The 27,884-nt window shown below is 55.0% G+C and overlaps 1 protein-coding gene across 1 annotated transcript; it reads left to right on the top strand.

The window, feature by feature from the left end:
* The first annotated feature begins 238 nt into the window (after positions 1-238).
* GSR (glutathione-disulfide reductase) lies at positions 239-27,884 on the top strand. The gene is made up of 13 exons (XM_021008328.2): positions 239-549; positions 8,022-8,048; positions 10,003-10,091; positions 10,535-10,604; positions 14,418-14,565; positions 17,129-17,183; positions 20,229-20,328; positions 21,036-21,122; positions 22,234-22,392; positions 23,185-23,296; positions 25,950-26,081; positions 26,278-26,411; positions 27,603-27,884. Exons 1-13 carry the CDS (start codon positions 382-384, stop codon positions 27,750-27,752), a joined length of 1,431 nt encoding a protein of 476 aa, XP_020863987.1. The 5' UTR covers positions 239-381; the 3' UTR covers positions 27,753-27,884.

The raw sequence follows: 27,884 nt of genomic DNA, 5'->3' as shown, positions 1-27,884 counted from the left end.
GAAGATGGCAGAGTCCGGAGCTGGACTGCCTTGGAAGTGGTTCCTGGGGATCTACGTGCTGCAGGGACTGGAGGGGCCACGTGCGGGGTGCGCCCCCACCTCGGCTCCCCAGTCTGCAGGGGGCGGGCCGGTCGGGGCGCTGCTGAGTCACGCTGAAGCTGCAGGGCCCCACGGACTTTGCCAGCCCCGCCCCGCCCCCGCTCCGCATCCCCGGGTTCTCTGCGAGCACCAGTTGCACAGCGGCCAGAGCCGACAGACAGACGGCAGCGGCGCGGCAGCACCGGCGTGGGCCTCCGCGTGGCAGCCGGCGTGGCGCGGCGCTGGCCCGGGCTGCTGCGCGCTGCCCAGGCGTCTGGGCGCCGCTGGGCCGCGGCAGGGGGCATGGAGCCCTCGGACTGCTTGGGCTCCGGCCCGGGCTGCGAGCCGGCCGCCACCTACGACTTCCTGGTCATCGGCGGCGGCTCGGGCGGCCTGGCCAGCGCCCGGCGTGCGGCCGAGCTCGGAGCGCGTGCGGCCCTGGTGGAGAGCCACAAGCTGGGGGGCACCTGCGTGAGTATGGGGGGGGGCTCACCTGCCGGGGGGGGCGGGGAGAGGGGTCTCACCTGCGTGAGTACGGGGAAAGGAGGGAGGCTCACCTGTGTGAGGGTGGAGGCGGGGCAGGGGAGGGGCACCCTTGCTGGGCTGGGGGCCTCACCTGGGCAGCCTGCGGTCCCCCATCTGTGGTCTCCCCCTGCCCCAACCTGGGCAACCCGGAGCCTCTCCTGGGTTGGGGGACCTTCCAGTGCTCAGTCAGCCCCCCATCTTCTAGACCCAGCAACAGCCCCTCCTTTCAGAGTCTCCCTTTTGTTTCTGTCTGACACCCCTGGAGGCCCCAGACCCGACCTGCGGTAGGGGTGGGGCAGGGGCTCTGAGCATCCTTAGTTGCTGTCCCCATTGCATAGATGACCGAGGCTGGGGAGCTGAGATGGCTGGGGCAGACTGAATGGGGGGAAGGTTTGCACAAATGGGTAACATGAGGGGGAAAGGCCTCTAGCAGCGGGAGGTGAGCGAATGGAGTGTGCAGCAGCCCAACAAATGACTTCAGGATCCTGGAGGGGGAAACTGAGGCTCCAGGGTGGTGAGCATCCTGCCCAAGCTTCCACCAGGGCTAGTGGCAGAGGCGAGACTAGAACCCGGGTCCTCTGACTCCAAAGCCAAGGCCATCTCCACTGGGCTACCCTTTCTTCCTGGAAGGAAGGTGCTGCCCTACTGATTGCCCCCCCCAGTATCCCCATTTTACAGAGGAGTAAACAAAGGCAGAGCCATGAAGTGCCTTGCCCAGGGTCCTAAGTGGTGCTCACAGCATTGGACTGGCCAACATTTTAAAGATTTTAAGGTAGGAAGGGGTGTGGCTTAGAGGCCATCTGAGGGTCACACGGCTAGTAAGTGTCTGGAGCCGCATTTGAAATCGGTCTTCCTGACTCGAGGCCCAGCGTCCTATCAGCTGTGCCACCTCTTAAATGTCTCCCTATGGCACATAGTAGGTGCTTAATGAATGTTTATTGACTGACTGACTTGAACACGGGCCTACTGTCACTAAATCCAGGCCTGTTTCTGCCACATGACTCCGTGCCCTCTTTTTTTTTCTTAAATTTTATCTATTTTTGATTCACCAGACTTATTTTCTCTCCTTCCCATCTCCCCTCCTGCGGGGTGTGGGAGGGGGAGGAAAGCTAACCTCTTGTGACAAATGTTCATCACCCCCCAAAGCAAATCCCCTGTGTCCAGGCCCAAATCCTTGCTGCCTGCCCTGGCCAGAGTGGCCTGGGTCCAGGGGCACCCTTTGTGCCTGCCCCAGTGAGCTTGAGGTGCAGGGTCCTTCCTGTTCCCTGTGCCGCAGAGCGCCGCTCTCTGCATGGCCTGCGTTGGGCACTGTGCCGGGTACGTGACAGGTCCTTCACAGAAGCTTAGTGAAGGTCGGCAGGCTGACTTACCGACGTGCTGCTCCCCACAGCAGCCTGGTCTTCCAGACCTCCCCTGGGACATCGCCTGTCCCTGCCCGTTGTGTGGCAATGCCAAACTGCAGCTGGCTGGCTGCCGTCTCGATCCACTCTTCCCCTCCTTCCTCGGTGCACCTGGCCCTGTCTTGGGACAGCTCCTTCCTCTGAGTGGGACCAGAGGAGCCTCGAAGATCACCCAGCCCGACATCATGTTTTGTTGTTCAGTCGTCCAGCTTTCCCTGACCCCACTTGGGGTTTTCTTGGCAAAGATGCCCTTTCCTTCTCCCCCTGTTTTACAGATGAGGAAACTGAGGCAGACAGGGTTAAGTGACTTGCCCAGGGTCACACAGCTGAGGCTGGATTTGAACTCGGGCCTTCCTGACTCTAGGTCCAGCACTCTACCCATGAAGCCACTTAGCGGCAGCCTCATTTTACAGATGAGCGCACTGAGGCCAGAAGGGGTGGTGTAGACTGTGGGTTCTAATGTTGGCTGAGCCTGGCAGATTTGGGTTTGATCCCAGCTCGGCTGTTTTCCCGTGTGACCTTGGGCAGGTCCCTGCCCCTCCCTGGACCTCAGTTTCCTCTTCTATAAAATGAGAGAAGTCGTTTGAGATGACCTCCGAGGTCCTTCCAGCCCTAGTCAGGCCAAGCAGTTGCCTCCCTGGTGGGACGATCCCTGCAGAGGCCGGGTGTCTGCCAAAGTCAGGAGTGAGAAGGAGAGACTGGCATGGGCATTCTGGTGGGCCCAGGGTGCAGGCCGGCTTGGAGCCGCGCTGTGGTGGAGAAGGACGCGTAATGTGAATGGGGAAAGGTTTGGCAGGAGCCAGGGAGGATGACCTGCGGCAGGCAGAGAAGGGTTGAGAGAGAGAGGGAGGTGATGACCCCTCTGGACTCTGCCCTCACCTGCGGCGTTGTGCCCGTTATGGGCTGCCTGGCTCGAGGAGGATGCTGGTCAGCTGCCGAGTAGCCAGGAGGGGCGATCAGCATGGGGAAGGGCCTGGAGTGTGTGCCACAGGAAGGAAGGTCGAAGGAAGTGGGGATCCCAGAAAAGGCAAACCTCAGGGGACGGGAGAGCTTTCTTCCAGCCCCGAAGGGCTGTCGGCCTCTGGGGGCTCGGCCCCAGCAGGCAGAGCCCGGAGCAGCCGCAGGGCTGCTGGGTGCCAGGGAAGCCCTCTGTTGGTTCTGCCCATCTCCTTGGGTTTCTCCAAAACCGTGCCCTGCATCGTTTCTTAGTAGTAGTTGATTTTTCTGAGACAATTTGTGGCATCCGCTTTTTATAAAATTTTGCATTCCAGACTTTCCCCCACCTCCCTAGGATGGCAGGCGATGTGATATAGGTTACATATGTGTGATCACGTAAAGGCCATGTCCACATTAGCCGTGTTGTGACAGCAGAAACATTGCCTGTATCATTTCTTACAGCACCCCAGTGGTCTGTCACCACCGGTTCAGCCGTTCCCCAAGAAATGGGCGTCCCCCCTCCATTTCCAGTTGTTTGCCGCCACAGAAAGAGCTGCTGTAAATATTTTTGTACCCGGGGCTGCCTCTTTCTTTGCTCTCTTTGGGGTGTAGGCGTAGTGGTGGTGTCTCCTGGTCCCAGGGCATACAGGTTAGTGACTTTTGGCCCGCTTCCACATTATTTTTTTCTCTTTTCTCCCCCCCCTTATTTATTTATTGTGAGGCAATTGGGGTTAAGTGACTTGCCCAGAGTCACACATCTAGTGAGTGTTATGTGTCTGAGGCCGGATTTGAACTCGAATCTTTCTGACTCCAGGGCTGGTGCTGTATCCACTGCCCTACCTAGCTGCCCCCCACTTCCACATTCTTTTCCAGAATGGCTGGTCCCTTCCAACCCTCAAATTCTGGGACTTACACCAAAGGCCAGGATGCCCAATGGACATGTTTGAGGAAGGTGTGTAGCTTCTTCTGGGCCATCTCCTTGCTTATGTTTCTGGCAGACGAGCCCTCCAGCGTGGATCCCTTCTGTCAGGTGTCTGGACTCGGTGGGCCGACCGTGGCTCGGCCCCTGACTGCCTCACCTTGTTCACTGTGGCAGGCATGCTGTGGGCCCCTTCGCCCCCACCCCTGCTGTGCGTTTGAGGCCTTGGCATCGGGAAGAGGCTTTCCCCCATTCACGGCCCTGTAGGCCCAAGAGGAGCAGGGCCGGGCCCTGCGGGAGGGGCTCCCCTGGAATCACAGACCCTGTCTATTACAGACACGGGGAAGCAGTTATGGCAGAAGAGGCAGGGGGGGAGGTGGCATCGAGAAGACCACTAGATATGGAGGTGGGAGAGTGTAGCGGGGGAGCCTCGCTCAAGGGAGGCTGGGGGCGCCCCCTCCAGAAAGAGGCTTGGAGGGTAAGGTAACATGATAAGAGCTAGGAGGCGATAAAAGCCCTTTGTTGTTGGCCAGTACCCCGTGACTCAGGGTGAAAAATGAGCGGGTAGGACTCTTCCTTTCCTGGTCACTGCTCCAGAATGCGGGTGACCTGGGAGGGAAGAGGTGGCCCCACATAGCTGCTGCCTTGGGCGCCAGTGAGGGCCAGCTGGGGTTTGGGGCATGGTTGGGGGAGGCACCCCCCCTTCAGATGGACGGAGGACAGACTCAGGGGAGGGCTCACGTGCTCTCTGGAGCGTTTCAGAGGTGTGTGGTCACTGACTGCTGGAGGCCCACTGCCCTCTGCCAGGAATTCAAACCGTCGTCTGGAGAGGCTAGCCAGTCTCAGGGCAGTCTGTCGTGCCCAGACCGCTCATACTTGAGTAAATGCCACCTTCCTTCCTTCCTCCCCAGTCTCTCCTCTTCCTCTCCTGGGAACCCCAGGCAGCGACGATTGCTGTTACCCTGGGCCAGCTGTCCCCAGAGCTCTGGTCCCTTGTCTGCTTGGACTCCCAGGGCAGCCTGGCCAGGCCTTCGTGAATAGCACCCCCATGGATTACCGAACATGCCCCTAGCCTGGGCTGCTGCTGGAGTTGGGTGTAAGAACACGTCTGGGTCCTGAAACAATGAGACGGGGGAAATGAGCAGTATTTTAAAGGGAGTGCTGAGCTGGGTGCTGGGAGATACTGAGCCTAAGAAGGAAACGGCCTCTGAGAGTTCTGAACTGGGAGCCACTGCTGTGGCCAGCTTCCCAACTATCTGTTGGGAAACGCGGCCGTGTTGGGACCGTGTGGGTGACATGAAGAGGGTGAGGGTGGCAGCTCCCGTGCCACGAGGGTGGTGAAGAGAGGCTGGGGGACTGGAGACCAGTGAGGGCTTGGGCTAGGGCGAAGGCAGGAAAAACAGAAACGCCAAGTCTGCCAGCATTTATGAAGCACCTACTGTGTACCAGGCATGGTGGTGAGTTCTAAGGACCCAAGACAGGCGAAAGACAGTCCCTACTATGTGCCAGGCACGGTGGTGAGTTCTAAGGACCCAAGACAGGCGAAAGACAGTCCCTACTATGTGCCAGGCACGGTGGTGAGCACTGAGGATACAAGACAGGCGAAAGACAGTCCCTACTATGTGCCAGGCACGGTGGTGAGCACTGAGGACACAAGACAGGCGAAAGACAGTCCCTACTATGTGCCAGGCACGGTGGTGAGCACTGAGGACACAAGACAGGCGAAAGACAGTCCCTACTATGTGCCAGGCACGGTGGTGAGCACTGAGGACACAAGACAGGCGAAAGACAGTCCCTACTATGTGCCAGGCACGGTGGTGAGCACTGAGGACACAAGACAGGCGAAAGACAGTCCCTACTATGTGCCAGGCACGGTGGTGAGCACTGAGGACACAAGACAGGCGAAAGACAGTCCCTACTGTGTGCCAGGCACGGTGGTGAGCACTGAGGACACAAGACAGGCGAAAGACAGTCCCTACTGTGTGCCAGGCACGGTGGTGAGCACTGAGGACACAAGACAGGCGAAAGACAGTCCCTACTGTGTGCCAGGCACGGTGGTGAGCACTGAGGACACAAGACAGGCGAAAGACAGTCCCTACTGTGTGCCAGGCACGGTGGTGAGCACTGAGGACACAAGACAGGCGAAAGACAGTCCCTACTGTGTGCCAGGCACGGTGGTGAGCACTGAGGACACAAGACAGGCGAAAGACAGTCCCTACTGTGTGCCAGGCACGGTGGTGAGCACTGAGGACACAAGACAGGCGAAAGACAGTCCCTACTGTGTGCCAGGCACGGTGGTGAGCACTGAGGACACAAGACAGGCGAAAGACAGTCCCTACTGTGTGCCAGGCACGGTGGTGAGCACTGAGGACACAAGACAGGCGAAAGACAGTCCCTACTGTGTGCCAGGCACGGTGGTGAGCACTGAGGACACAAGACAGGCGAAAGACAGTCCCTACTGTGTGCCAGGCACGGTGGTGAGCACTGAGGACACAAGACAGGCGAAAGACAGTCCCTACTGTGTGCCAGGCACGGTGGTGAGCACTGAGGACACAAGACAGGCGAAAGACAGTCCCTACTGTGTGCCAGGCACGGTGGTGAGCACTGAGGACACAAGACAGGCGAAAGACAGTCTCCAGGAACTCACTGCCTAATGGGGGAGATGAGGTACCAACAACTAGTAGAGACATACACGGGATAAGTTGAAGATGACTTGCAGAGGGACAGCGCTGGAGCTCAGAGGGTTGGGGAGACTTCCTGGAGAAGGTGGTACCTTAGCTGATACTTGAAGGAAGCCAGGAGGCTGAGATAAGGGGGGGGCGGGCGCGTCCCTAACCCCGCGGGGGCAAAGGCCGAGATGGGGGGGTGTCCCTAACCCCAGGGAGCAGAGGCGGAGATGGGGGAGCAGCCCTAACCCCGAGGGGGCAGAGGTCGAGATGGGTGGGGGGCGTCCCTGACCCGGGGACAGAGGCCAAGATTGGGGGGGTGTTTCTAACCCCCGGTGGGGCAGAGGCTGAGATGGGTGGGGGGCGTCCCTCACCTGGGGACAGAGGCTGGGATGAGGGAGTGGCCCTAACCCCGCGGGGGCAAAGGCCGAGATGGGGGGGTGTCCCTAACCCCAGGGAGCAGAGGCGGAGATGGGGGAGCGGCCCTAACCTCGAGGGGGCAGAGGTCGAGATGGGGGGCATCCCTGACCCCAGGGGGGGCAGAGGCCGAGATGGGGGGGTATCCCTGACCCCAGGGGCAGAGGCCGAGATGGGGGGCATCCTTAACCCCGGGGGGCAGAGGCCAAGATTGGGGGGGTGTTTCTAACCCCCCGGTGGGGCAGAGGTTGAGATGGGTGGGGGGCGTCCCTGACCCGGGGACAGAGGCCTAGTTGGGGGGGCATCCCCGACCAACAGGACAGTCAGAAACAATGCCCGGCAAGGCACAAACCACAGTTACAAGTGAAGTGGTAACCTTAGGGCCACATTGGATTGTGGTCAGCAGTTTGGGGGATTTAGTTTTCCGCTTGAAGGGGCCTGGAAAAGAGCACAGGGTCTTGGTCTGTGCACCTTTACCCCTGCGAGCAGGCCGTCCACCCACAGTGAAGCAGATGAAGCCGTGGGGATCTCGACACAGGATCTGGGTTCGAATGTTGGCTTTTCCCCTTCCTGGGTCCCCTCGGACAAGTCCCTGTCCCTAGCTGGACCTCAGTTTCCCTATCTGTAAAGTGAAGGGTTCCTTCTGGCTGTAAACTTGCAGGATTTTCCTTCTATATTTTTAAACCCTAAAACTAGGAGAAATGAAGGATACCTTTGAGAGGCCTTGGAAAGGGACAATTTTCTTCCCCAGGTCACTGAAGTTCCTTTTGTTATGGGATAGGAAGTATTTAACGTTGGACTTAAACATTAGTAATTTATTTAAATAACTATTATAATAAAATAACAAATTAACCACCCCGAGTGACAGCACCTTCTAAAGGGAACGTCAAACCCTCTTTTCCCCAGAACTTTGCCCACACCACATCACTGCCCTCCTTTTTCTCCTGCCAGGACAAACGCCCAGAAGACAGCTACCAGACGGCCCTGTGGTGCGGAGACAGATCCTCTCTTGGGCTGGGGGGAGTGCTGGGGTCTGGGGTCTGGTTTCCTGTCCTGAAACTGTGCATTTTCCCTTTTCAGGTGAATGTCGGATGTGTGCCCAAAAAGGTATTCTTCCTTAACTTATTTGTCTACGAGTGGGGAGGGGGGAGCGGTCTGCCATGGGAAGGGCTGCTGTCCCTCAGAAACAAGTAGGCTCTAAAGCCTGGCTCACACAGAGGTAGTGTGGTGCAGTGGGAGTCAGAGAACCTGGGTTCAAATCCTACTTTCTGCTTGAGTGACCTCGGCATGTCACAGTATCTCCCTGGGCCTCGGGTCTGAGGCCTCTTTCTGCTCTATAGCTAGGATCCTAGGTGTGGCCTTTAGTCAGTTCCTCTGCGTGGGCCTCAGTTTCCCTGCCTGTCCAACGAGGAGGGTAGAGTCGTCGGTCTCCAAGGCCCCTTCCACTAGATCTGGGATGTTAGGATTCTTGGCCTAGGCCTGTAGGAGATGCCCCAAGGTTTTGGTCCTGTCCTGGCCTCAGCCTGCCCCCCAGGGGCCCATTGCTGCATGGTCAGCGAGGCTGTTTTGTCCTGCCGCCTGGTTTGCGGTGGCCCCGGCTCAGTCACTGGGTTGGCATTGTCTCAGGCCTGGAGCCGCTGGGCTCCCGGAGCAGCAGTCGGCCCTGGTGAGCTGCCATCAATCTGGAGAGCACCGAGTCTCCAGGCTAGAATACAGACTTGGCCGTTAATGGCTCGGGGCCAGGCATCCCCTGTGGGGCCTTCCACTTTCTTGCCCTTGGCCTGATGGGCCTTGGAGGTTTCCCTAGCACGGCCACTCTAGAATTCTGGACGTGCTCGTTGCCAGAGGGAGCCTCGGGGCAGCCAGGCATAGCCAGAAAGTGGGCCTTGGAGCAGGAACACCTGTCTCCAGCTCTGTGACTCTGGGCAGCTCCCTCAGTGCCCTGGGCGGCTTTCTGAGACAAGAATTTGCTTAGTCAGGGCACACCCTTTTTCCTGGGGTGGGTCTGATGGGGAGACACATGCACAGACATGGGGCAGCACCCCGTGCCCACTGTTCTCCCCAGCAGGCCTTGTTCTCCCACCTCCCCTCAGATTGCCCGTAAGGAAGCATTGGTGTGAGGTTCTCCAAAACACTCACGGAGACGCCCCTTCTGGACAGGTGCCACGCAGGCAGCAGGGCCCAGCTCAGAGTTGACTTGAGGACATTCTTGGGAGTTGGCAGCTTCCTGGTATTAGGGTGTCCAGGAAGTAGAATCTCCCAGGGGCTTGGGGCCCATTGTCAAGACTTTTCCCTGAACGGTTAATCCCCTTCTTGGGATGTGGACTGAAAAAACAAGCCCAAGCCCTCCGGTGAGAGGGAACGGCCTGCCTTTGTCCTGATCAAGAGTCAGGTGAGGCCAGGAGAGGGAAAGGGACTTGGCCAAGGCCACCCAGGACCCCCGCCTCTCAGTCCAGGTCCCCTGACCAATGATTATAACACCTGTGGAGCATTCTGGAAGAAAAAAGACACAAATCAGCCACATGGTGGAAGGGCCTCTTCATTCCTTAGTCGGTACTCAAAGCTTGGCCCCTGGAGCTTCATGAGGGCAGGTACCTCCTCATTTGTAAAATGAGGACACTGAGGCACTGAGCAGGTAAGGGACTTGGCCAAGGTCACACAGGTGGCAGGTTTCAGAGGCAGGGCCTCATCTGGTTGTCGCACCCTGTCGTGGCATCCTCGTACTGCTGACAAATGCCAGGGCCGTGTGTTTGAATGAACGAAGCCCTCGTGCTCACTGGAGCCTTCACTGGCCACGTGCCATTCCTGAGAATCTGCTGTTTACCTACCCCCAGTGTGACTTGGGGAGTTCACTTCCCGTGCCGGGCCTCAGTGTCCGAGGGCTGCACGGAATGGTGTCTTTCAGCTCCAGAGCGAGGGACAGACGGTTGTCAGAGCCCTCGCCTGTCAGGCCGAAGCAAGGCCCAGCCTCCGCCTGGAGAGCTGGCGATGCAGTTGTTTGCCTGTGAGGCGGGTTCCCTCTCACTGACTGCCTGCTGCTCTCCTGGTGCCTCTCTTCCAGGTCATGTGGAACACCGCGGTCCACTCAGAGTTCATTCACGACCAAGAGGATTATGGTTTCCAGAGCTGTGATGCTAAGTTCAATTGGCGGTGAGTGATGTCACAAAGGGCACGGTCTGGGCAGTCCTGACTGCGGTGAATGTTTGGAACAGAAGCAAGTAGGGGGAGCACACGGCGAGTTCTCCTTCTGCCATTAATTCAGCCCTGGGACACGTGAGCTCCTGGGCTTTGTGCAGGAGAGGCAAGGGGAAAGGCAGTATAGACCCTGCCCTCCAGCGGCGTGCACTCTAAGAAGGGGCTCAGTGAGGCACCTATACTACAGAGCCAAATTGGAGCAGGAGAGGCAGCTTCCAATTGGTGACATCCATGGTTGGAGTCACATCCTCCAAGGAGGAAGGGCGCTGGCGAGGAAGTCACAGTTGTCTTCTGGTGGGCTCTCCTCCCCTGAGCAGATGGGGAGGGTGGTTTCCCTGCCCATGATGGCCATGGGGCCGTTTTGGTTATTGACTGAAATGATTCCAATCTCATTGTAGAGTTATCAAGGAGAAGCGGGATGCCTACATAAGCCGCCTGAACAACATCTATCAAAACAACCTCACCAAGGTCTGTCTGCTGGGATTTCTAGCCATCGGGGCACAAAGTCTTTGTTTTAAAATCTATGTGTTCATTCTTTGAGACTAGGTCTCCCTATCTTGTCCAGCCTGGGAGTATATGCAGGGCTACTCATGGGTCCAGTCCAGTGCTCATCAGTGTAGGGCTTTGTCCTGCTCTGTTTCTGACGTGGGCAACCTGGTGCCCCGCCCCACCTATACACATTTCCAGGGGCTCATCCTATTGGTTATAGGGTAGACACCCTGCCAGCCTGGCTTACTTGAGTTCAGACCTCCAAGCTAAAGAGTTCCTCCAGCCTCAGCCTTCCTGGTAGCTGGGATTACAGGAATGCGTCACAAACAGATTCAGGGTTCTAATTGTGAAGGTTTGGTTAGATTATCTGATTTGTCAGCCTCGTGTGTTCCATCCCACGCTAGCCTTTTTATACCTAGATACACACAGGTCCCTGTTCCAACACTTAAAATAATCTCTGAGTTTCTACCAGTAGATCATCGTCTCTCTTCTTTCCTCGACTTTCTTCTCGCCCCCTGAGGATCAGGGCTCAACCCACATCCCCTCTCTGCTCTTCGATTGCTTTTTTGACTGGAGGCAGCCAGACACCAACCACAAAACCATCTTTATTGCTGAAATGTTGCAGTTTGACAATCATGTTCCTTGGTCAACAGAATCCAGGATTCCTCTCTGTTGGCATTCCATAGATTCTGATAGTCCGCACATTGTCACTTGCTTTCAGCAAGAGGGGGATTTTCTTTTCTTTTCTTTTCTTTTTTGTTTTTTTTTTTTGGCCTCTGCTTTATTTATTTATTTATTTATTTGTTTTTTAGATTTTTTTTTTCCATATGCTTTTGAGTTGAAAATTTTTTCTCCCTTTTTCTCCCCCCACCCTCCCCAAGACGGCACACAATCTGACACAGGCTTTACATTTACACACCCATTAAACATATTTTCACATTAGTGAAGTTGTAAGTAAAAATTAAAACCAATAGGAAGAACCGTCAGAAAGATGAAACAAAATTCAACTTAAGGTAAAAATAAGTGAGAGCGATTTGACTTCCATAGTTCTTTCTTTGGATGTGGACAGCATTTTCCATCCCGAGGCCTCTGGAGATGTCTTAGATCCTCGTAATGCTGAGAAGGGTTCAGTTTAACACTCTTAGTCATTGCATAACGTGGCTGTTACTGTGTACAAAGTCCTCTTGGTTCTGCTCACTTCATTCAGCATCAGACCATACAGGTCTTTCCCGGTTTTTCTGAAGTCAGCCTGTTCATCATTTCTTATAGCACAATAGTATTCCATTACATTCATATACCACAACTTGCTCAGCCATTCCCCAATTGATGGGCATCCTCTCAATTTCCAATTCTTTGCCCACAAAAAGAGCTGCTATCAATATTTTTGTACATGTGGGTCCCTTTCCCATTTGTGTGATCTCTTTGGGATATAGCCCTAGAAGTGCTATTGCTGGATCAAAGGGTATGCACATTTTTGTAGCCCTTTGGGCATAGTTCCAAATTGTTCTCCAAAATGGTTGGATCATTTCACAACTCCACCAACAATGTATTAGTGTTCCAATTTTCCCACATCTCCAACATTTATCATTTTCCTGTTTTGTCATGTTGGCCAATCTGATAGGTGTGATGTGGTACCTCAGAGTTGTTTTGATTTGCATTTCTCTAATCAATAATGATTTAGAGCATTTTTTCATATGACTATAGATGGCTTTAATTTCTTCATCTGAGAACTGTCTGTTCATATCCTTTGACCATTTATCAATTGGGGAATGGCTTGTGTTCTTATAAATTTGTCTTAATTCTCTATATATTTTAGAAATGAGGCCTTTATCAGAGAGACTGGTTGTAAAAATTCTTTCCCAATTTTCTACCTTCCTTCTAATCTTAGTTGTTGGCTTTGTTTGTGCAAAAACTTTTCAATTTAATGTAATCAAAATGATCCATTTTGCTTTTCATAATGTTCTCTATCTCCTGTTTGGTCATGAATTCTTCTGTTCTCCATAGATCTGATAGGTAAACTATTCCTTGTTCTCCCAGTTTACTTATGGTATCAGCCTTTATATCTAAGTCATGAACCCATTTTGACTTTATTTTGATATGTGGTGTGAGATTTGGGTCTATGCCTAGTTTCTGCCATACTCTTTTCCAGTTTTCCCAGCAGTTTTTTTCAAAGAGTGGGTTCTTATCCCAGAAGCTGGGGTCTTTGGGTTTATCAAATAATAGATTACTATAGTCATTGACTACTGTGTCTTGCATATTTAACCTATTCCACTCACCTCCCTATTTCTTAGCCAGTACCAAGCAGTTTTGATGACTGCTGCTTTATAATACAATTTAAGATCTGGAATTGCTAGGCCACCTTCCCCTGCATTTCTTTTCATTAGTTCCTTTGATATTCTGGACCTTTTGTTTTTCCAAATGAATCTTGTTATTATTTTTTCTAACTCTATAAAATAATTTTTTGGTAGTTTGATTGGTATGGCACTGAATAAGTAAATTAGCTTAGGTAGGATTGTCATTTTTATTATATTAGCTCGGCCTACCCATGAGCAACTGATGTTTTTCCAATTATTTAGATCTGATTTTATTTGTGTGAAAAGTGTTTTGTAATTGTGTTCATAGAGTTCCTGGGTTTGTTTTGGGAGGTAGACTCCTAAATATTTTATAATGTCTACAGTAAGTTTAAATGGGATTTCTCTTTCTATCTCTTGCTGTTGGGCTTTGTTGGTAATATATAGAAATGCTGATGATTTATGTGGGTTTATTTTATAGCCTGCAACTCTGCTAAAGTTGTTTATTATTTCAAGTAGTTTTTTACTTGATTCTCTGGGATTCTCTAAGTATATCATCATGTCATCTGCAAAGAGTGATAGCTTTATTTCTTCTTTGCCTATTCTAATGCCTTCAATTTCTTTTTCTTCTCTTATTGCTAAAGCTAACGTTTCCAGTACAATATTGAATAACAGTGGTGATAATGGACATCCTTGTTTCACCCCAAGAGGGGGATTTTCTTGTGGGATTTTCTGAGCTGTGTGGCATTCAGCTTCTTCTTTCACTTTAATGTATTCCCAGGTCAGCCCTCTCAGCTCTATCCTAGTTGCTTTATCCTCAATTAGGGACTCCTCATGGAGCTTTCTCCTTGCCTGCAGAGTCAGGCCCAGTACGTCAATGGCTTGGGAGTGTATGTTTCCTATTTATGTAATTGTCAGTTACTGAGACGTTCAGCGATAAGGGAGTGAATGAACATTCATCAGGTGAGGCCTTCCCTTCTTCGCCCCCACGTCACCACGGGTCAGAGGCCTCCCAGGGGCCCGCTCCCCTACATGGGGAATTATGGATTGTGATGGTTGGTGAAGGGGGTGATGTTCTCTACTCTAAAGGCGTTTGCCATGGACACCCTTCCTTTCTGGGGGCAGGCCCCTTACCTCCAGTGCTGGAGGTTTAGCTGGGGGCAGCCTGCCCCTCTCTTTGACTCGCCCTGACTTAGGCCCTTCCGTCCATCCCTGCCCTTTTTGTCCCCTTTCTGTCTACCCCAGGGTTGTATGTGCACTGTCTTTACTGACTGCTCACTGGCCAGCTGCCCAAGGGCTGGGAGGGGTAGAGTGGTGGCCTGGGCTGTCCCAGGGATGGTGAGTGGAGCAAGATGGCAGGAGACAGTGCCCAGAGTGAAGTGCATTGTCACGCCTGGAATGCCGTGGGCTGTGAGCTGTCCTTAATTGAATGACAGGCTGTGTAGACCAAGTATGTCCTTGCCTTTCCCCACATGCATAACCAGCCATCTTCTTTTTTCAGTCCCAGATAGAAATCATTCGGGGCCATGCAGCCTTCACAAGTGACCCTGAGCCCACCGTGGAGGTGAATGGGAAGAAATACCGCGCTCCCCACATCCTGATCGCCACGGGGGGTTTCCCAACCCTTCCCAGTGAAGACCAGATCCCTGGTGAGTGTCCAGAGGCCTTGATGCCCCCAGGCTTGTGGGCTCCTCTGCATTCTCCCGACTTATCCCATCAGCAGTGGTTTCCTTAGCTGCCCTCCTTGGGCTGGGGAGGCTGGATGGCTAGCTCATGGCCATGTTGTGTCCCTCCCAAGCTGGGCCTCCTCCAGAGAGCCCTGTGGGGTCACTACTGAGCCAATGTGCCGAGGGCATACCTGGCAGTCCTGAGCTCCAGACGCCCTGGCGTGGTCCAGGGCAGGGAAGGAGGAACATGAGGGAAATTCACTTCATTTGGGACCATGGTCTGGTACAAGTGGGCAGTGTCACGGATGGCAAGGAGGCTGACTCGGGAGTCAGGGAGCCGGGGGTGAATTCCCACTCTGACTCCAGCATGGCCCAGATGGCAGGTCAGATGTCAGCACTTCCCACCACAGTCCTCATCTGAAAGAAGGGGTGATGGTGTTGGCACAGGGGCGCAGTTGTGGGGGAGACACTCTGGGCTGTCTGAGATAGGAGCCACAGAGTGCCCTTTACAAGACTGGCAAGGTGGCCAGAGCTTATGTTAGCAGAAACAAGATTCCTGTTAGAACTTTTCGATTTGCTTACAGTTTGGCTGTCTGGTACAGTGGTACCCGGGGCTGTTAATGCAGAGTTACGGCCTGCACACGGGCCCTTTGGGGTTCCTTGGCACAAAGACGAACGATTCTGATGGGAAGGAAAGGTCGGAGGTGTCCAAGGAGACCGATGTGGACACATAGGGTGCTCATAGGCCAGCGCAGATTTTAAAGAGACAGTATTCAGAAGTCAGAATTGAGGACAGAGGATGAAAGAGTATGGGACAGTCTGTAAGAGGGGTGGGAGGAGCCAAGTGACTGGTTAAAGCTACCTCCTGGGAAAAGTGGAAGCGCCAGAGCCGCCAGCCAGTGTGAACGCCAGCCAGGGCACAGAGCTGCTCGGCTTGCCGAGGTAAGGGCCGTGCTCGCAGGCCTGGAGAGGACGTTGGCACCCAGGAGAAGCGGGGAGTGCTTACACAAACATCCTGCTGCCTGTGGTGAGCTCAGGCGATCGGGCTGGGCATGCTCTGTCCCAGGGCACTGGATGAACCGGATGGTGCTGAGAATGAGGAAGGCTCCAGGCACTGGAAAGGCTCTGGGCTTAAAATCAGGAGGGATGGGGGGGGGGGGAGGTTCTAATTCCTCTTGTGATACTTGTCAGTTTTGTGACTATAGACAAAGCTTGTAACTTTCCTAGACTCACTTTTCCTTATCAGTAAAATGGGCATAAAAAAACAACCTACCCACTACCTCCCAGGATTATGGTGAAATGCAGATTAGCGTTCACACACCTTAAATGGTGTTATTCTAAGCAGCAAGTGAGGGATGGCCCAGATAATTGTTGTCTGATCATGTGACTGCCAAGCCGCTGCCGGTAATGAGTGCGAGATCAGGCAGAAGGGGAGCTGAGCCAAGGGACTGATTTCCTCCAGAGCGAGGGAGCTTTCTGCAGCTTGTAGCTGGCCGCGTCTTCCTCCCAGAGAGTGCGATCTCCAGGCAGAAGGCTCTGCTCCAGGGTGGGTGCCATCCCCTCAGGGGTGGTCTTCGAACCCGGGACTGTGGGAACTCATCTGCAGCCGTCGGCTGGTCTGGATGCCATTGAGGGCCCTTGCAGCTCTGAGATGTGGCAATTCAACATGGTGGCTCATGCGTCAGTGGGGCTGCACGGCCTACAAAGCGCGTTCTTGACGGCTAATCTGTGTGGCTGCTAGAACAGTAATGGGGATGAGGAATGTGGTGATGGGGACGGGGATACAGCCTGCAGTTGTGCAGGCTCCTCCCAGCAGCTGTGAAGCAGGTGTGAAGGGCTTTTACCCATGCTCCCATGGGCAGATTCATCGGCCACCGTGCAGGGGCGTTTACAGGTTTGTCATCCAGCCCCCTCACACACAGAGAAGGAGGGGAGGCCCGGAGGGAGGGAGGAACTTGACCCAGGTTCCATGGAGAGGAGGCGATGGAGCTGAGGTTTGAGCCCAAGGCGGTGAGGCCTCATTGTGGTTCTCTGTGCAGCCTCTGGCCATGATGGAGTTATCTTGGCCTTATTTCACTCTAAATCCCCTCCCCAAAAGGTAGATTTTAATATTATTATTATTATTATTATCATCATTATCATTATTATTTTGTCTTTTGGTGAGGCAGTCAGGGTTAAGTGCCTTGCCCAGGGTCACACAGCTGTAAGGGTCAAGTGTCTGAGGCCGGATTTGAACTCAGGTCCTCCTGACTTCCAAGGCCGGAGCTCTATCCACTGCGCCACTTAGCTGTCCCACATGGTTGATATTTTAAGGGAAACAAAATAGTACAAGTTGTCTGATCAAAGCATTTTTTAAGGAAGTACTATTGATGTTTCCTGCCAGTTACACCAGTCACTTCCCAGCATGCCTGTCGCCTCCCACCACAGTCCCAGCCACGGAGGTCTCCTTCGTAACAAAGACAAGCATGTCGGCCCCATTCCTCGGGGCCACCTCCGCCTTGCCTCTGCCCTGTGGAGTCACCGTGATTTATTCTTTACTTCCCAGGTGCCAGCTTGGGAATGAGCAGCGATGGCTTCTTCGAGCTGGAAGACTTGCCCAGGTAGGCATGAACAAGGGTCCCCCTGCCGGGTGGGGGCGGCACACTGCTCGCTGGTCCCTCGCTCACGAGGGACCCCGGCCCCAGCTGGCTGCTGGCGACCCTCCCCTCTGGAGGACTTCGCGGTTTCTAAGCGAGACTGTTGCCCCCATTTCACAGATGAAGAAACGGAGGCCCAGAGGTCATAGGCCGCTAGATCCAGGGATGGAAGGGCCGTCAGAGGCCAGTCCCTTCATTTTACAAAAGAAGACAAGGGAGGGCAGTGAGTCTTTCACGTCTCACAGCCAGGGTGGGGTCCGAGGTCAGGTTTGAGTGGAGGTTCTTGTGTCGGTCGTCTAGACTGGAGAATTCGTGGAGAAAGTGTTAACAATGCAGACTGACCCTAAAAGTATGTCATGGGTGCATGCTGTGTCTGGAGAGCCTGGTTGTTAAACGCTTACCAGCACACCCCTGCGGTGCGTGCCCTGAAATGCCTCGTGACAGCTTCAAGAAACTTCTTATGCCGATCAAGAGAACGGGGCATCACATAAGTGATGCTGGGGAAGACCTTGGCCTGGGCTGGGGGCACCGGCTCCTCCCCTCTTGGTAGAGCAAGGCCGCTGATGGCCGAGCTTTCTGGGCTCTGCGTGGGGAGGACCGGGGCAGCTTGGTTGCCTCCGCTCTGTGGCTCCCTCTGTTGGAGGTGCCCGGGGACTCAGCCCTTTGTTCTTCCTGTCTCTTCCTCCTTAGCTGTTGGGTGTCAGTAAAGAGAACAAAGAGGGCTTTGTTTACGGTCCTGATGATGATAAATGATAACAATGACTCCTGATGATTCACCAAGGAAGGCTTAGTAGTTATCCCTTACCCAGAGTCACATGGGAAATGCACTTGGTAGCCTGTAAGCTCCGAAATCCTCGGTTACCGCTCACCATGAGCCATAGCAAAGCTAAGGACCGGGAAAGGCTGTTTTGTTTTGGTTTTTTCCGGTTTTAGCTAGATTAGGGAAAAAAGGAACATCATAGAACTGGTCAGACTGTGTGGGAGGTGGAGGCTCAAGGATTACTGAGGACAGAGAAGAGTCTTCTTTGGCCTCTTTTAACCCTGCCAAAGTAAAGTGACCCTTGGACCAGAAGGCACCTAAGACGAATGTCCTGGAGGAAGCTGAAACTTGAGATAAGTGGGGCAATTCTAAGCCAGCTACACCGGAGGAATTTAAAGTCCTCTGGCCTCGCAGGGGCTGCATTCTAGGGTTCTGAGAGCTGGCGTATCAATGGGATTGCAAAGATGGTGGAGCCCCAGAAAAGTGCCACGGGCCTGAAGATGGGAAAATGCCATCTGGATTTCCAAAAAAGAGAAGAGAATGAGTCTGGGAATGATAGGGCCAGTGAAGTTCACTTTGACTCTTGGGAAAATTCTATGGTGAAATGTGGAAGAGAAGGTTAGTGAACATTTGGAAAAGGCAGTAGTGATCACCGAGAGCCAGCCTGGTGTCGGCAAGCGCGGGCCCTGCCTGACTCCCTTCTTATGTGAGGGTTCCCAGTCTGGAGGGTTAGGGGAGCGCTATCAAGACAGCTTATCTTTGCAAAGCCCATGCTGTTCTTGCCCAGTGTGGTGAATTTGGAATGGGGTGAGCTCCCTCTAAGGGGGCTCTGTCTTAGCAAGGTAGGAGGGGAGGCCACCTGCTGAAGAGGCCCAGGGATGGAATCAGGGCTTGTATTCTCAGGGGCTCAGGGAGGGAAAGTGAGACTGAGTCAGTCAGGTAAATAAAGGCCTTTCTGTGCAGCCCGAAGTCGGGGCTCCAGGCACCTCTAGAGACTTTGTCAATGAGTGTGGGAGGAGGCTCAGGTAAGATTTGAGTAGAGTAGGGAAGGAATCAGTGCTTCTGTGGTGTTTACCTTGTAAACTCTTTATTATGCCAAACGCTTTTTACAGATATGATCTCATTTAATCTTCACAATAATCCTGGGAAGCACATGTCATTCTGATCCCTTTGAACTCAGGTCCTCCTGACTCAGGCAGCTAGGTTCCACCATGGTTAGAGCACTGGGCTTGGAATCAGAAAAACTCATTCATGTTCATAAGTTCAGATCTAGCCTCAGATACTTACTAGCTGGGTGACCCTGGACAAGTCACTTCACCCTGCTTGCCTCAGTTTCCTCATCTGTAAAATGAGCCAGAGAAGGAAATGGCAAACCACTCCAGCGTCTTTGCCGAGAAAACCTCAAACGAGGTTAGGGAGAGTCAGACGTGACTGAATAACCCTCTGAGATGTGAAATTGACCCCGCCCGAGTGGCTGAGATAGTGTCATGGGCATGGAGGGGCTTGATAAACCGAGATGTGGGAGGATTAGCATCAGTCTGGTGACCCGTGCAAAGCTACACCATGACATCTTTGGTAGAGCCTCTCTGACCACCCTGTCCCCAGTCCCCATAGTGAAATAGGCCCTTTGCCTCTCTCCAGCCATACCCACCACTTGTGGTCCCCTGCTACTGGGGTCACGTGCAGCTGGTTAGACTCCCCCGCCACACATAAGGGCGGGGGGTTGGGGGGCGGGGAGTATTAGCTAGCCGCTGGAGCCCCTGAGGAAAGGGGGAGATCCAGGGCCCAGAGTATTTGCCAGGATCTCGTTGGCAGCAGCAAGAACTCAGAGTGGTCTGTAGGCATGAATGTCAGAGGGAGAGAGGCTCGCCAGGGAGCAGTGGGAGTGAGGCGTGCCTGGGCTCCCCCTGGCCTCAGGGGGTGAGAGAAGGAGGGGCCCAGGGGATATGGGGGTAGAGAGGTGAGCGCCCAGGCACCCTGTGTCCTTGTGGCAGCAGAAAGAGAAGGCAGTCACAGAATGGAGGCGCCAGCAGTGGCTGAAGTTCCAGCGGGTCAAGGGGGCAGAGAGAGGGGCTGGGCTGGAGGCCACCCGGTGAAAGCACGAGGTTAGGAGCCAGGGAGCCACGGCAAGGACAATGCCTTGGACTGAGGCGAGCAGGAGCCGGGACTTGGGAGCCCTGGGGCAGGGGTCACAGAGGAGGGGATTCTTTGGTTTCGGTCGTTACAATGCACTGGTGCCTCCTCCCCAGGCGCAGCGTGATCGTGGGCGCTGGCTACATTGCTGTGGAGATAGCGGGCATCCTGTCGGCCCTCGGCTCTCGGACGTCACTGATGATACGTCACAACAAGGTGAGAGATGAGGCTGATGAAGTGATGGTGATGGCTGGCGCTGGTGATGAAATACACTGGTCGACAAAGCGCTAGGTAACTCGTCCGGAGGTTGCAGGGCTCCGTGTCCTCATTTTTTTTGTCAGAGTTGGGGGTTTCCCAGGTGGTAGTGAGCTGCTTGTCCAGGAGGGATTCAAGTGCTGGCTGGGAGCGATAGGGGCAGCCCGGCGTGTTGAGGGGTAGGGCTGAGGATAGAATCCCAGCCTTTCGCAGAGGAACCTGCCCTAGAATGGGCTTTTGCCTTCAGGATGAGCCCTGTCAGTGCCTCCCCGGAAGAGCAGTCTGAACTTGATGAAAACTCAGGGACTGTCCTCGGCGTCCGGGGGCAAACGAAGGATTCCCGGTGTGTGGACACCGTGCATCTGGGGGTCGTCACTTCTGCCCCAGCCTCTTCTCTGAAGGGCTGCCCTTAACCAAGGCAGACGCTCTCACAGGGTTGAAGCTGGCCTTGGAGGCCATCTCCCCTGGCTCCCCCAGGGGGTCACAGCCACCTAGGGAATCAGTGGGCAGTGTGTTACAGGCCCTGGGTTTGAATCCCTGCTGGCATAGATGGTCCTTGGTCCCTCCCAGCTCGAGTCTGGAGTGGGGCTGGAGTTTGATCCCAGACCTTCGTGTCCCGTCTGACCGTCCCGATTCTTCTTTGCCCCCTTCCTTCCTCCTCCCGGCAGGTGCTTCGATCTTTTGATTCAATGATCAGCTCCAACTGCACTGAAGAACTGGAGAATGCGGGCATCGAGGTCCTGAAGTACTCCCAGGTATGGCAGGGCACGGTCCGGGCGGGGCCAGCCCTCCCTCTTGGCAGCCCCCTCTGCTTCCCCGGGGGGCTTGGCCTGCTGCCGTGGAGTGGGCCCAGCCTCCTGGCGTGCATCCTCAGGCTTGGCTGTAGGCCGAGGCCCATCTGAGAGCAGGCTGTCCTGGAAAGAGCATCTCTCCTAGCCTCTCTGCCTACACTGGGAGGGATGAGCCTCTATCCGTGCCTCCGGGGACAGCAGTCAGAACGGGAGGCAGCTTCCCCAACAAGGGAAGGCTCTCTAGGCCTGCCAGTCAGTGTGCATGCCCACCCTGAATCCTCTCTGGCTATGTGGCCCTGTGCTCGTGGGCTGGTCTTCTGTGCCCCCGTGGAAGCATACGCTTCTTAGGAACCTGCGTCGCTTCCCCGGTGCCTTGGTGTCCACATACTGAGCACAGTTAGGATGGGAAGGACTATCCCGAGGGCACGGCGCATAAGCCCTTCCTGCAGTGAGGCAGGCGGCTAGGTGTGGCACTGCACTTGGGTTCCTGTCTAGTCTGAGGCTGGATCTAGCCAGCAGCTGTGAGACCCTGGGCCACTTCCTTAACCTCTCCAGTCCCGTTTTCTCCTCTGCAACTCGAGGCTGGACTTGAGGGCCTCTGAGATCCCTCCGGTCTCAGAGCCAGGATCCCAGGCTTCTGGCTACTTCTCACAGCTAAAATGACTGCCAGCCTGTCCCCCCTCCTGTGTGGGAGCTCCCTGTCCTGGCAATACCCCGGTTGTGTCTCAGAAGATAAGCCACGCTCTGCGCATGGGACCCAAAAAAACCCTCCCCCCACAGAGCTCATATTCTAAAGGGGGACGTGATGTCTCTGCAGGTCCAGGCAGCAACGATAGTTTGGGAAGGCAGAGGGGGTGATCACTCCTGGGGGCCTGAGAGGAGGGAAAAGTCAGGGAAGGCTTCACGAAGGAGGCAGCATCTTAGCTGGGAAAGACAGGGATGGTGAGCAGCAGAGGGAAGGTACGGGGCCAGCCAGGAGGCCACGAGGATGGGCAGAGTCAGGATGCACAGTGACCCCCGCCTCCATGCACCATCCCTTGCCCGGCTTCATCCCCACCCTTGTCTTTGTGGCCAGATCAAGGAAGTGAAGAAGGCCTCCTCTGGCTTGGAGCTGACCGTGGTGACGGCGGAGCCCGAGAGGAAGCCCACCATCTCCACAATCTCGGACGTGGACTGCCTGCTGTGGGCCATCGGGCGCACCCCCAACGTCAGGGGCCTGAACCTGAACCAGCTGGTGAGGCCTGCCACTGAGGGGGTGGAGTGGGGGGGTGCCGGGCCTGTCCCCTCTGCTGAGGGCGCTGCTGCTGCTCACCCCTCCCCTTCCCCCGCACCCCATGGCCCGAGACCTTGTCATCACTACTGGTGCCCAGAAGGCAGGGGGGGAGGCTGCCCTCCTGCAGCTTGCAGCCTCGTCACTGTCCCTCCCTCTTCTCCAAATGAGATGAGATAGGAGGTATTGTCAAGCTCTGGGCAGGGGCCTGGCACGCAGGAGGTGCTAAATCAATACTTACTCCCTTCCCTCCCTCTCCCCTCCTCACTTTCTGTGCCTGCCGGCACCGAGGCCCCAGGCATAACTGAGCTAGAGGGCGCTGGCCTCCACTCTGCCCTGCCTCAGGGGCCCAGGGCCCACGCCCCAGGACCTGAGCTCCTTGCAGGATTTAGCAGCCTATGTGGGAATAACCATAGCTAGCATTTTAAAGCACTTTACAAAGATATTGTGCCTGATTCTCAGCCAGCATGAGAGGCAGAGCCTGTTAGGATCCCCTTTTACAGATGAGGAAACTGAGGCAAGCAGGGGAAGTGACTTTCTAGGGGTCTGGGCTCAGATTTGAACTCTGGGCTTCCTGGCACCAGGTCCAGGGCTCCATCCGCCAAGGCATACAGCTGCTGCTGCTAAATGCATTTTTGGTGACTTGCAGTGGGCAGGCTTCCACTGCGGGAAATGGCCTTTAGCTTGGGGGTTTGGTGGACCGCATGCCCTTGCCGAGGACGCTGAGGGTTGTAATCACGCGTTTTGCCACTGCAGGGCATTCAGACCGACAGCGAAGGGCACATCCTGGTTGATGAATTCCAGAACACCACCAGAAAGGGCGTCTATGCTGTCGGGGATGTGTGTGGGAAAGCTCTTCTTACTCCAGGTAGCCCTCCTCCTCCTCCATGTCTCTCCTCCTCCTCCCCCTCCTCCTCTCTCCTCCTCCATGTCTCCCCTCCTCCTCCCCCTCCCTCTCTTCCCTCCTCTCCCCTCCTCCTCCCTCTCCTCCTCTCTCCTCCTCTATGTCTGCCCTCCTCCCCCTCCTCCTCTCTCCTCCTCCATGTCTCCCCTCCTCCTCCCCATCTCTCCCTCTCCCTCTCTTCCCTCCTCTCCCCCCCTCTCCTCCATGTCTCCCCTCCTCCTCCCCCTCTCTCTTCCCTACTCTCCCCCCTCCTCCTCTCTCCTCCTCCATGTCTCCCCTCCTCCTCCCCATCTCTCCCTCTCCCTCTCTTCCCTCCTCTCCCCCTCCCTCTCTTCCCTACTTTCCCCCTCCTCCTCCCTCTCTTCCTCCCCTCCTCCCCTCCCTCTCTTCCCTCCTCTCCCCCCCTCCACCTCCTCCCCCTCCCTCTCTTCCCTCCTCTCCCCCCTCCCTCTCTTCCCTACTTTCCCCCTCCTCCTCCCTCTCTTCCTCCCCTCCTCCCCCTCCCTCTCTTCCCTCCTCTCCCCCCTCCCCCTCCTCCCCCTCCCTCTCTTCCCTCCTCTCCCCCCTCCTCCTCCTCTCCTCTTCTCTCCTCCTCTATGTCTGCCCTCCTCCCCCTCCTCCTCCCCCTCCTCCTCCCCTCCTCCTCTCTCCTCCTCCATGTCTCCCGTCTCCCTCCTCCCCCGCCCTCTTCTCCCCTCCTCCTCCTCCCCACTCTTATCCAGCTGGGCAGGCTCCCTGCTCTCTGGGCCTTGCCGTCCCCGCTGCCAGACTTCCTGTGGAGCTGGGCTGGCGTCACCCGGTCTGTGGCTCAGAGCTCGCCGGCTGCGGCTGTCCCCCAGCCTCAGCCTCCCAGAGAGCCTCCTTAGAACTGCTAGGTGACTGCTGAAGGATGTGCTGACTTGTGACTGTCTGTGGGCTCCCTCAGCTCTATGACTTCCTAGTTTTCTCTGACCCTCGGTTTCCTCCTCTGTAAAATGAGGGGGTGGACTTGAGGTTATCCCGGGTCCCTTCGAGTGACAAACTGGAAGTCTTTGGCTTTGTCACCAGTCTGCAGACGGCCAGCGTGGGCAGCGTCCTGGGGAGCGGTGGTGCCTGGGGGCCGGGCTGCCCCGGGAGCCTGGGTTTGCCTTGCCAAGGCACATTTCCTACCAACGTTGTTTTTCTTCCTTTTCTGTTTGGCAAGAGGTGGGGGGAGCTGGGAGAGGGAGGCTATAGGCAGGGATCCCCGAGCAAAGGAAGGGGAAGAAAGATGGCCCCAGAAGCATTCAGTTTGTTATACTGTAACACCCCTAAGGCATTCCCATTTGCCCTAGCACGTCAAAGACCACAGCCTTCCTGGGAGGGAGGGAGAGGAGAAGGAAGGTGTTATTCATCTCATTTCACAGATGAGAAGACTGAGGCAGATGCAGGTGAAGCACCTTGGTTAGGGCTACTCAGCTACAAAGTGTCAGGGGCTAGATTTGAACTCAGCTCTAACTGACTCCAGGCTGGGTGCTGTGGCGCAGTGCTGATGGTGGGTGGTGTGCCAGGCTGGTGAAAACCTACTCCTGAGGCCTTTTATTAGCTTCTGTGTGAGGGGTGGACACCCGCTGGCAGTGCCGCGGTCATCTTTCTGGCCGGCGGTCAGTTTTTGCAGCTTTCCTTGGCGTATGCTCGCCTTTGCACCATCTGTTTCCGTAGTTTGAGAAGATGACCTCAGGTTTTCAAAGGAGGACTTGGGTTTTGGATTGTTCTTGGGAGATAACGAGTGGTCTTGAGTGAATTGTTTGAGCGATGAGCCATTTCTCCGTCATTAAACCGATGAACAGTAAATACATCGAGGGGCTTCCCCAGGTGCCTGGAGCTTTCACCCTGAAACCCTACCCCAGTGAGCCTGGGAAGAAAGCGATGGGGTCTGAGGGCTGTGGGGTCTGCACAAGTGCTGGACTGGTGGGAGATGGACAGCACACTCGGGCCCTGGGTGCCAGGGTGGGGCTCGCCAGGCTTATGAGATGGCTCATTTCTAATATAATGAATTTGGCGGGGTGTTCATCTTGAGATTTTTATTCCTTGCTCTTCTGGCCGTGCCTTAGAACTGCCTTGAGATGGGGCACCCCGTCTTCTTTACTCTATCTCCTACCCTGTGAGTCAGGCCCCTCCCACCCCATCTTCTCTTCCCACCCAGCACACTTTGCTCTCAAGCCTACCCACTGCCCGTTCCTGAAGGGTTCTGGTCTCAGGTTTGAAGCTGCCCTCATAGCCCCAATCTAAGAGTCCCTAGTTCAGTGAGGCTACGCTCTTGAGAATGGTTGGTTTCTTTGTTTTGGCAAATACTTCCAAGACGCCAGCTCAATAGTTTGGAAAACGTGCCAGCCTGGGATAAGACTGTCTAAGATGGCGGCATAGACCCTTACTGTGGGTGGATTGCTGGTGCACATGTGGCTTGATGGGCCTGCCCAGGCTCCCAGCATTCACCTGAGCAGACAGAGCGGCCATGATGCCCACGCAGTGGGTCCATGAAGGAACAGCATCCCGACAGCACCCTCCCTGCCTACCTGAGGCGTCTAGGGGCCAGCTGGCCTGAGGGATTTAAGCCTCCAGAATAAGTGCCATCCTAATGCCCATCTTGTATTTCCAGTCGCAATTGCCGCGGGAAGGAAACTTGCCCACAGACTTTTTGAATGCAAATTGGACTCCAAGCTAGACTATGAAAACATTCCCACTGTGGTCTTCAGTCACCCGCCGATTGGGACAGTGGGACTCACGGAAGGTAGGAGCCCATGTCACCATTTTGTGGGCCTGCCTTCTCCTGCTGTCTCTCAGGGAAGCAGGAGTGGTGTTCAGGCTACCCAGTGGGCCTTGCCTTCAGACACACTCCCTCCTCCCTCCCGCGCTGGGGGACCAGCCCTCTGCCCGTGGGCCTCTTTGGAAGCACAGGACAGAGATGGTGTTCATTTGCCTTTCAGATGAAGCCATTTCTAAGTATGGGAAAGAAAATGTGAAGACCTATATGACTGCCTTTACCCCTTTGTACCATGCAGTGACTAGAAGGAAAACCAAGTGTGTGATGAAGATGGTGTGTGCCCTCCAGGAAGAGAAGGTAGAGGACCACGCCTGTCCAGGGGGAACGGTGGGGTGGGAGGGAACAGGGGAGCTTCCGTAAGGAGGGAGGGAGGGGCTGATGACCAGCGAGCTCTTGGGATATTTTATTTCCTGTGTGTAAATTATGTTTTAGTTTTATCTTCCTCAAGGCCATTACTTGCACATAATAATAACAACAGTTAGCATTTATATAACACTTTCAGGTTTGCCGAGTACTGTACAGATGTTATCTCACGTCAATGGAAGGCATGCTGGGACATCTTTTTAGTTATTTTTTTCTGGTTAGCAAACATTTATATTCCCTTTGTCCGCTGAATGCAGAGGAAAAAAGGAACCCTTTGGAACAAACTCCCTTATTGATCGTGTCCAAAAGCGTGTTTCTCATTTGGTTCCTTTCCCAGGGAGTGTGGTCAGAAGTACGGAGGAGGGTGTTTGCTCCTAACGGGTGGTGGGAGGTGGGTGTGTGGGCCGAGGCAGCAGTGGGAAGAGCCGGCTGCAGGGTCAGTAGGCGAATCCCTTCCCCCCTTCCTCCTCCGTCCTGGGAGGATGGACAGCCGCATCTCTGAGGTGCCTCCAGGCTCCAGAGCCTTACTGGCTTGGAGATTGGGGAGGTGCTCTTTGGCTAAACTTTTATAATCTGACCTTTAACACGCTCTGCCACTACAGGCAGCTCACATCTGAGAGTCACAGACTATCACAGCTGAAAGACCCCTCCAAGCTGTCCTGTTGTGTGCAGGAACGCCCCAGAACATCCTCCCCAGGTGGGGGTCACCCATCCTCCGCGTGGGGTCCTCCGGGGACGGGGAGCCCTCTGTTTCCCCGATGGCCCATTTGTTCCCCTTAGACGAGATGGGATTCCTTGGAAATGGGCTGTTTTCTCATGCCAAATCCGGATCTCTCCTCTCCCCCCTCATTCAGCTCCTGAGCCTCGGTGCCAAGGACTTTGTAAGTCTTATGGCCTCACAGACGTACCAATTGTCATCATTAACCCAGTCTTTGTGATGGGAGGATGGGAAGAGCATCCTGAAGGTTCTTGCTGAAGGGACCTTGGAACCTAAGCTTTTCTTACTTTTTAGAATGTTTCTGAGGTGTTCCTGCTGAGCAGCGTAGACCCGCCGTGCGCAGGCTCGTGGTGGGAGGTGCCCACTATGGCTGCTGATTAAGGTCTAATGCTCTCTGCCTTCTCCAGGTGGTGGGGATCCACATGCAGGGAATCGGGTGTGACGAGATGCTACAGGGCTTTGCTGTGGCCGTGAAGATGGGGGCCAGAAAGGCCGACTTTGACAACACGGTGGCCATCCACCCGACCTCCTCGGAAGAGCTGGTGACGCTCCGCTGAAAGAGGCCGACTCTCGGAGACCGTTGCCTAACGCCACTGCCAGACGCCTCTTTTCTCATTCCTCTTTTGTAGACTAAGTTTCAGTCCAGTTCCTTTATGGTCACGAAGATTTTCAATAAATAGCAGACACGA

The sequence above is a fragment of the Phascolarctos cinereus genome, unplaced genomic scaffold (genome assembly GCF_003287225.1).
Source record: "Phascolarctos cinereus isolate Bilbo 61053 unplaced genomic scaffold, phaCin_HiC Scaffold_9;HRSCAF=440, whole genome shotgun sequence".
In the NCBI taxonomy this organism is placed as follows: Eukaryota; Metazoa; Chordata; class Mammalia; order Diprotodontia; family Phascolarctidae; genus Phascolarctos; species Phascolarctos cinereus.
The sequence above is the reverse complement of the archived record's forward strand: the minus strand, read 5'-3'. Positions and strand labels throughout refer to the sequence as shown.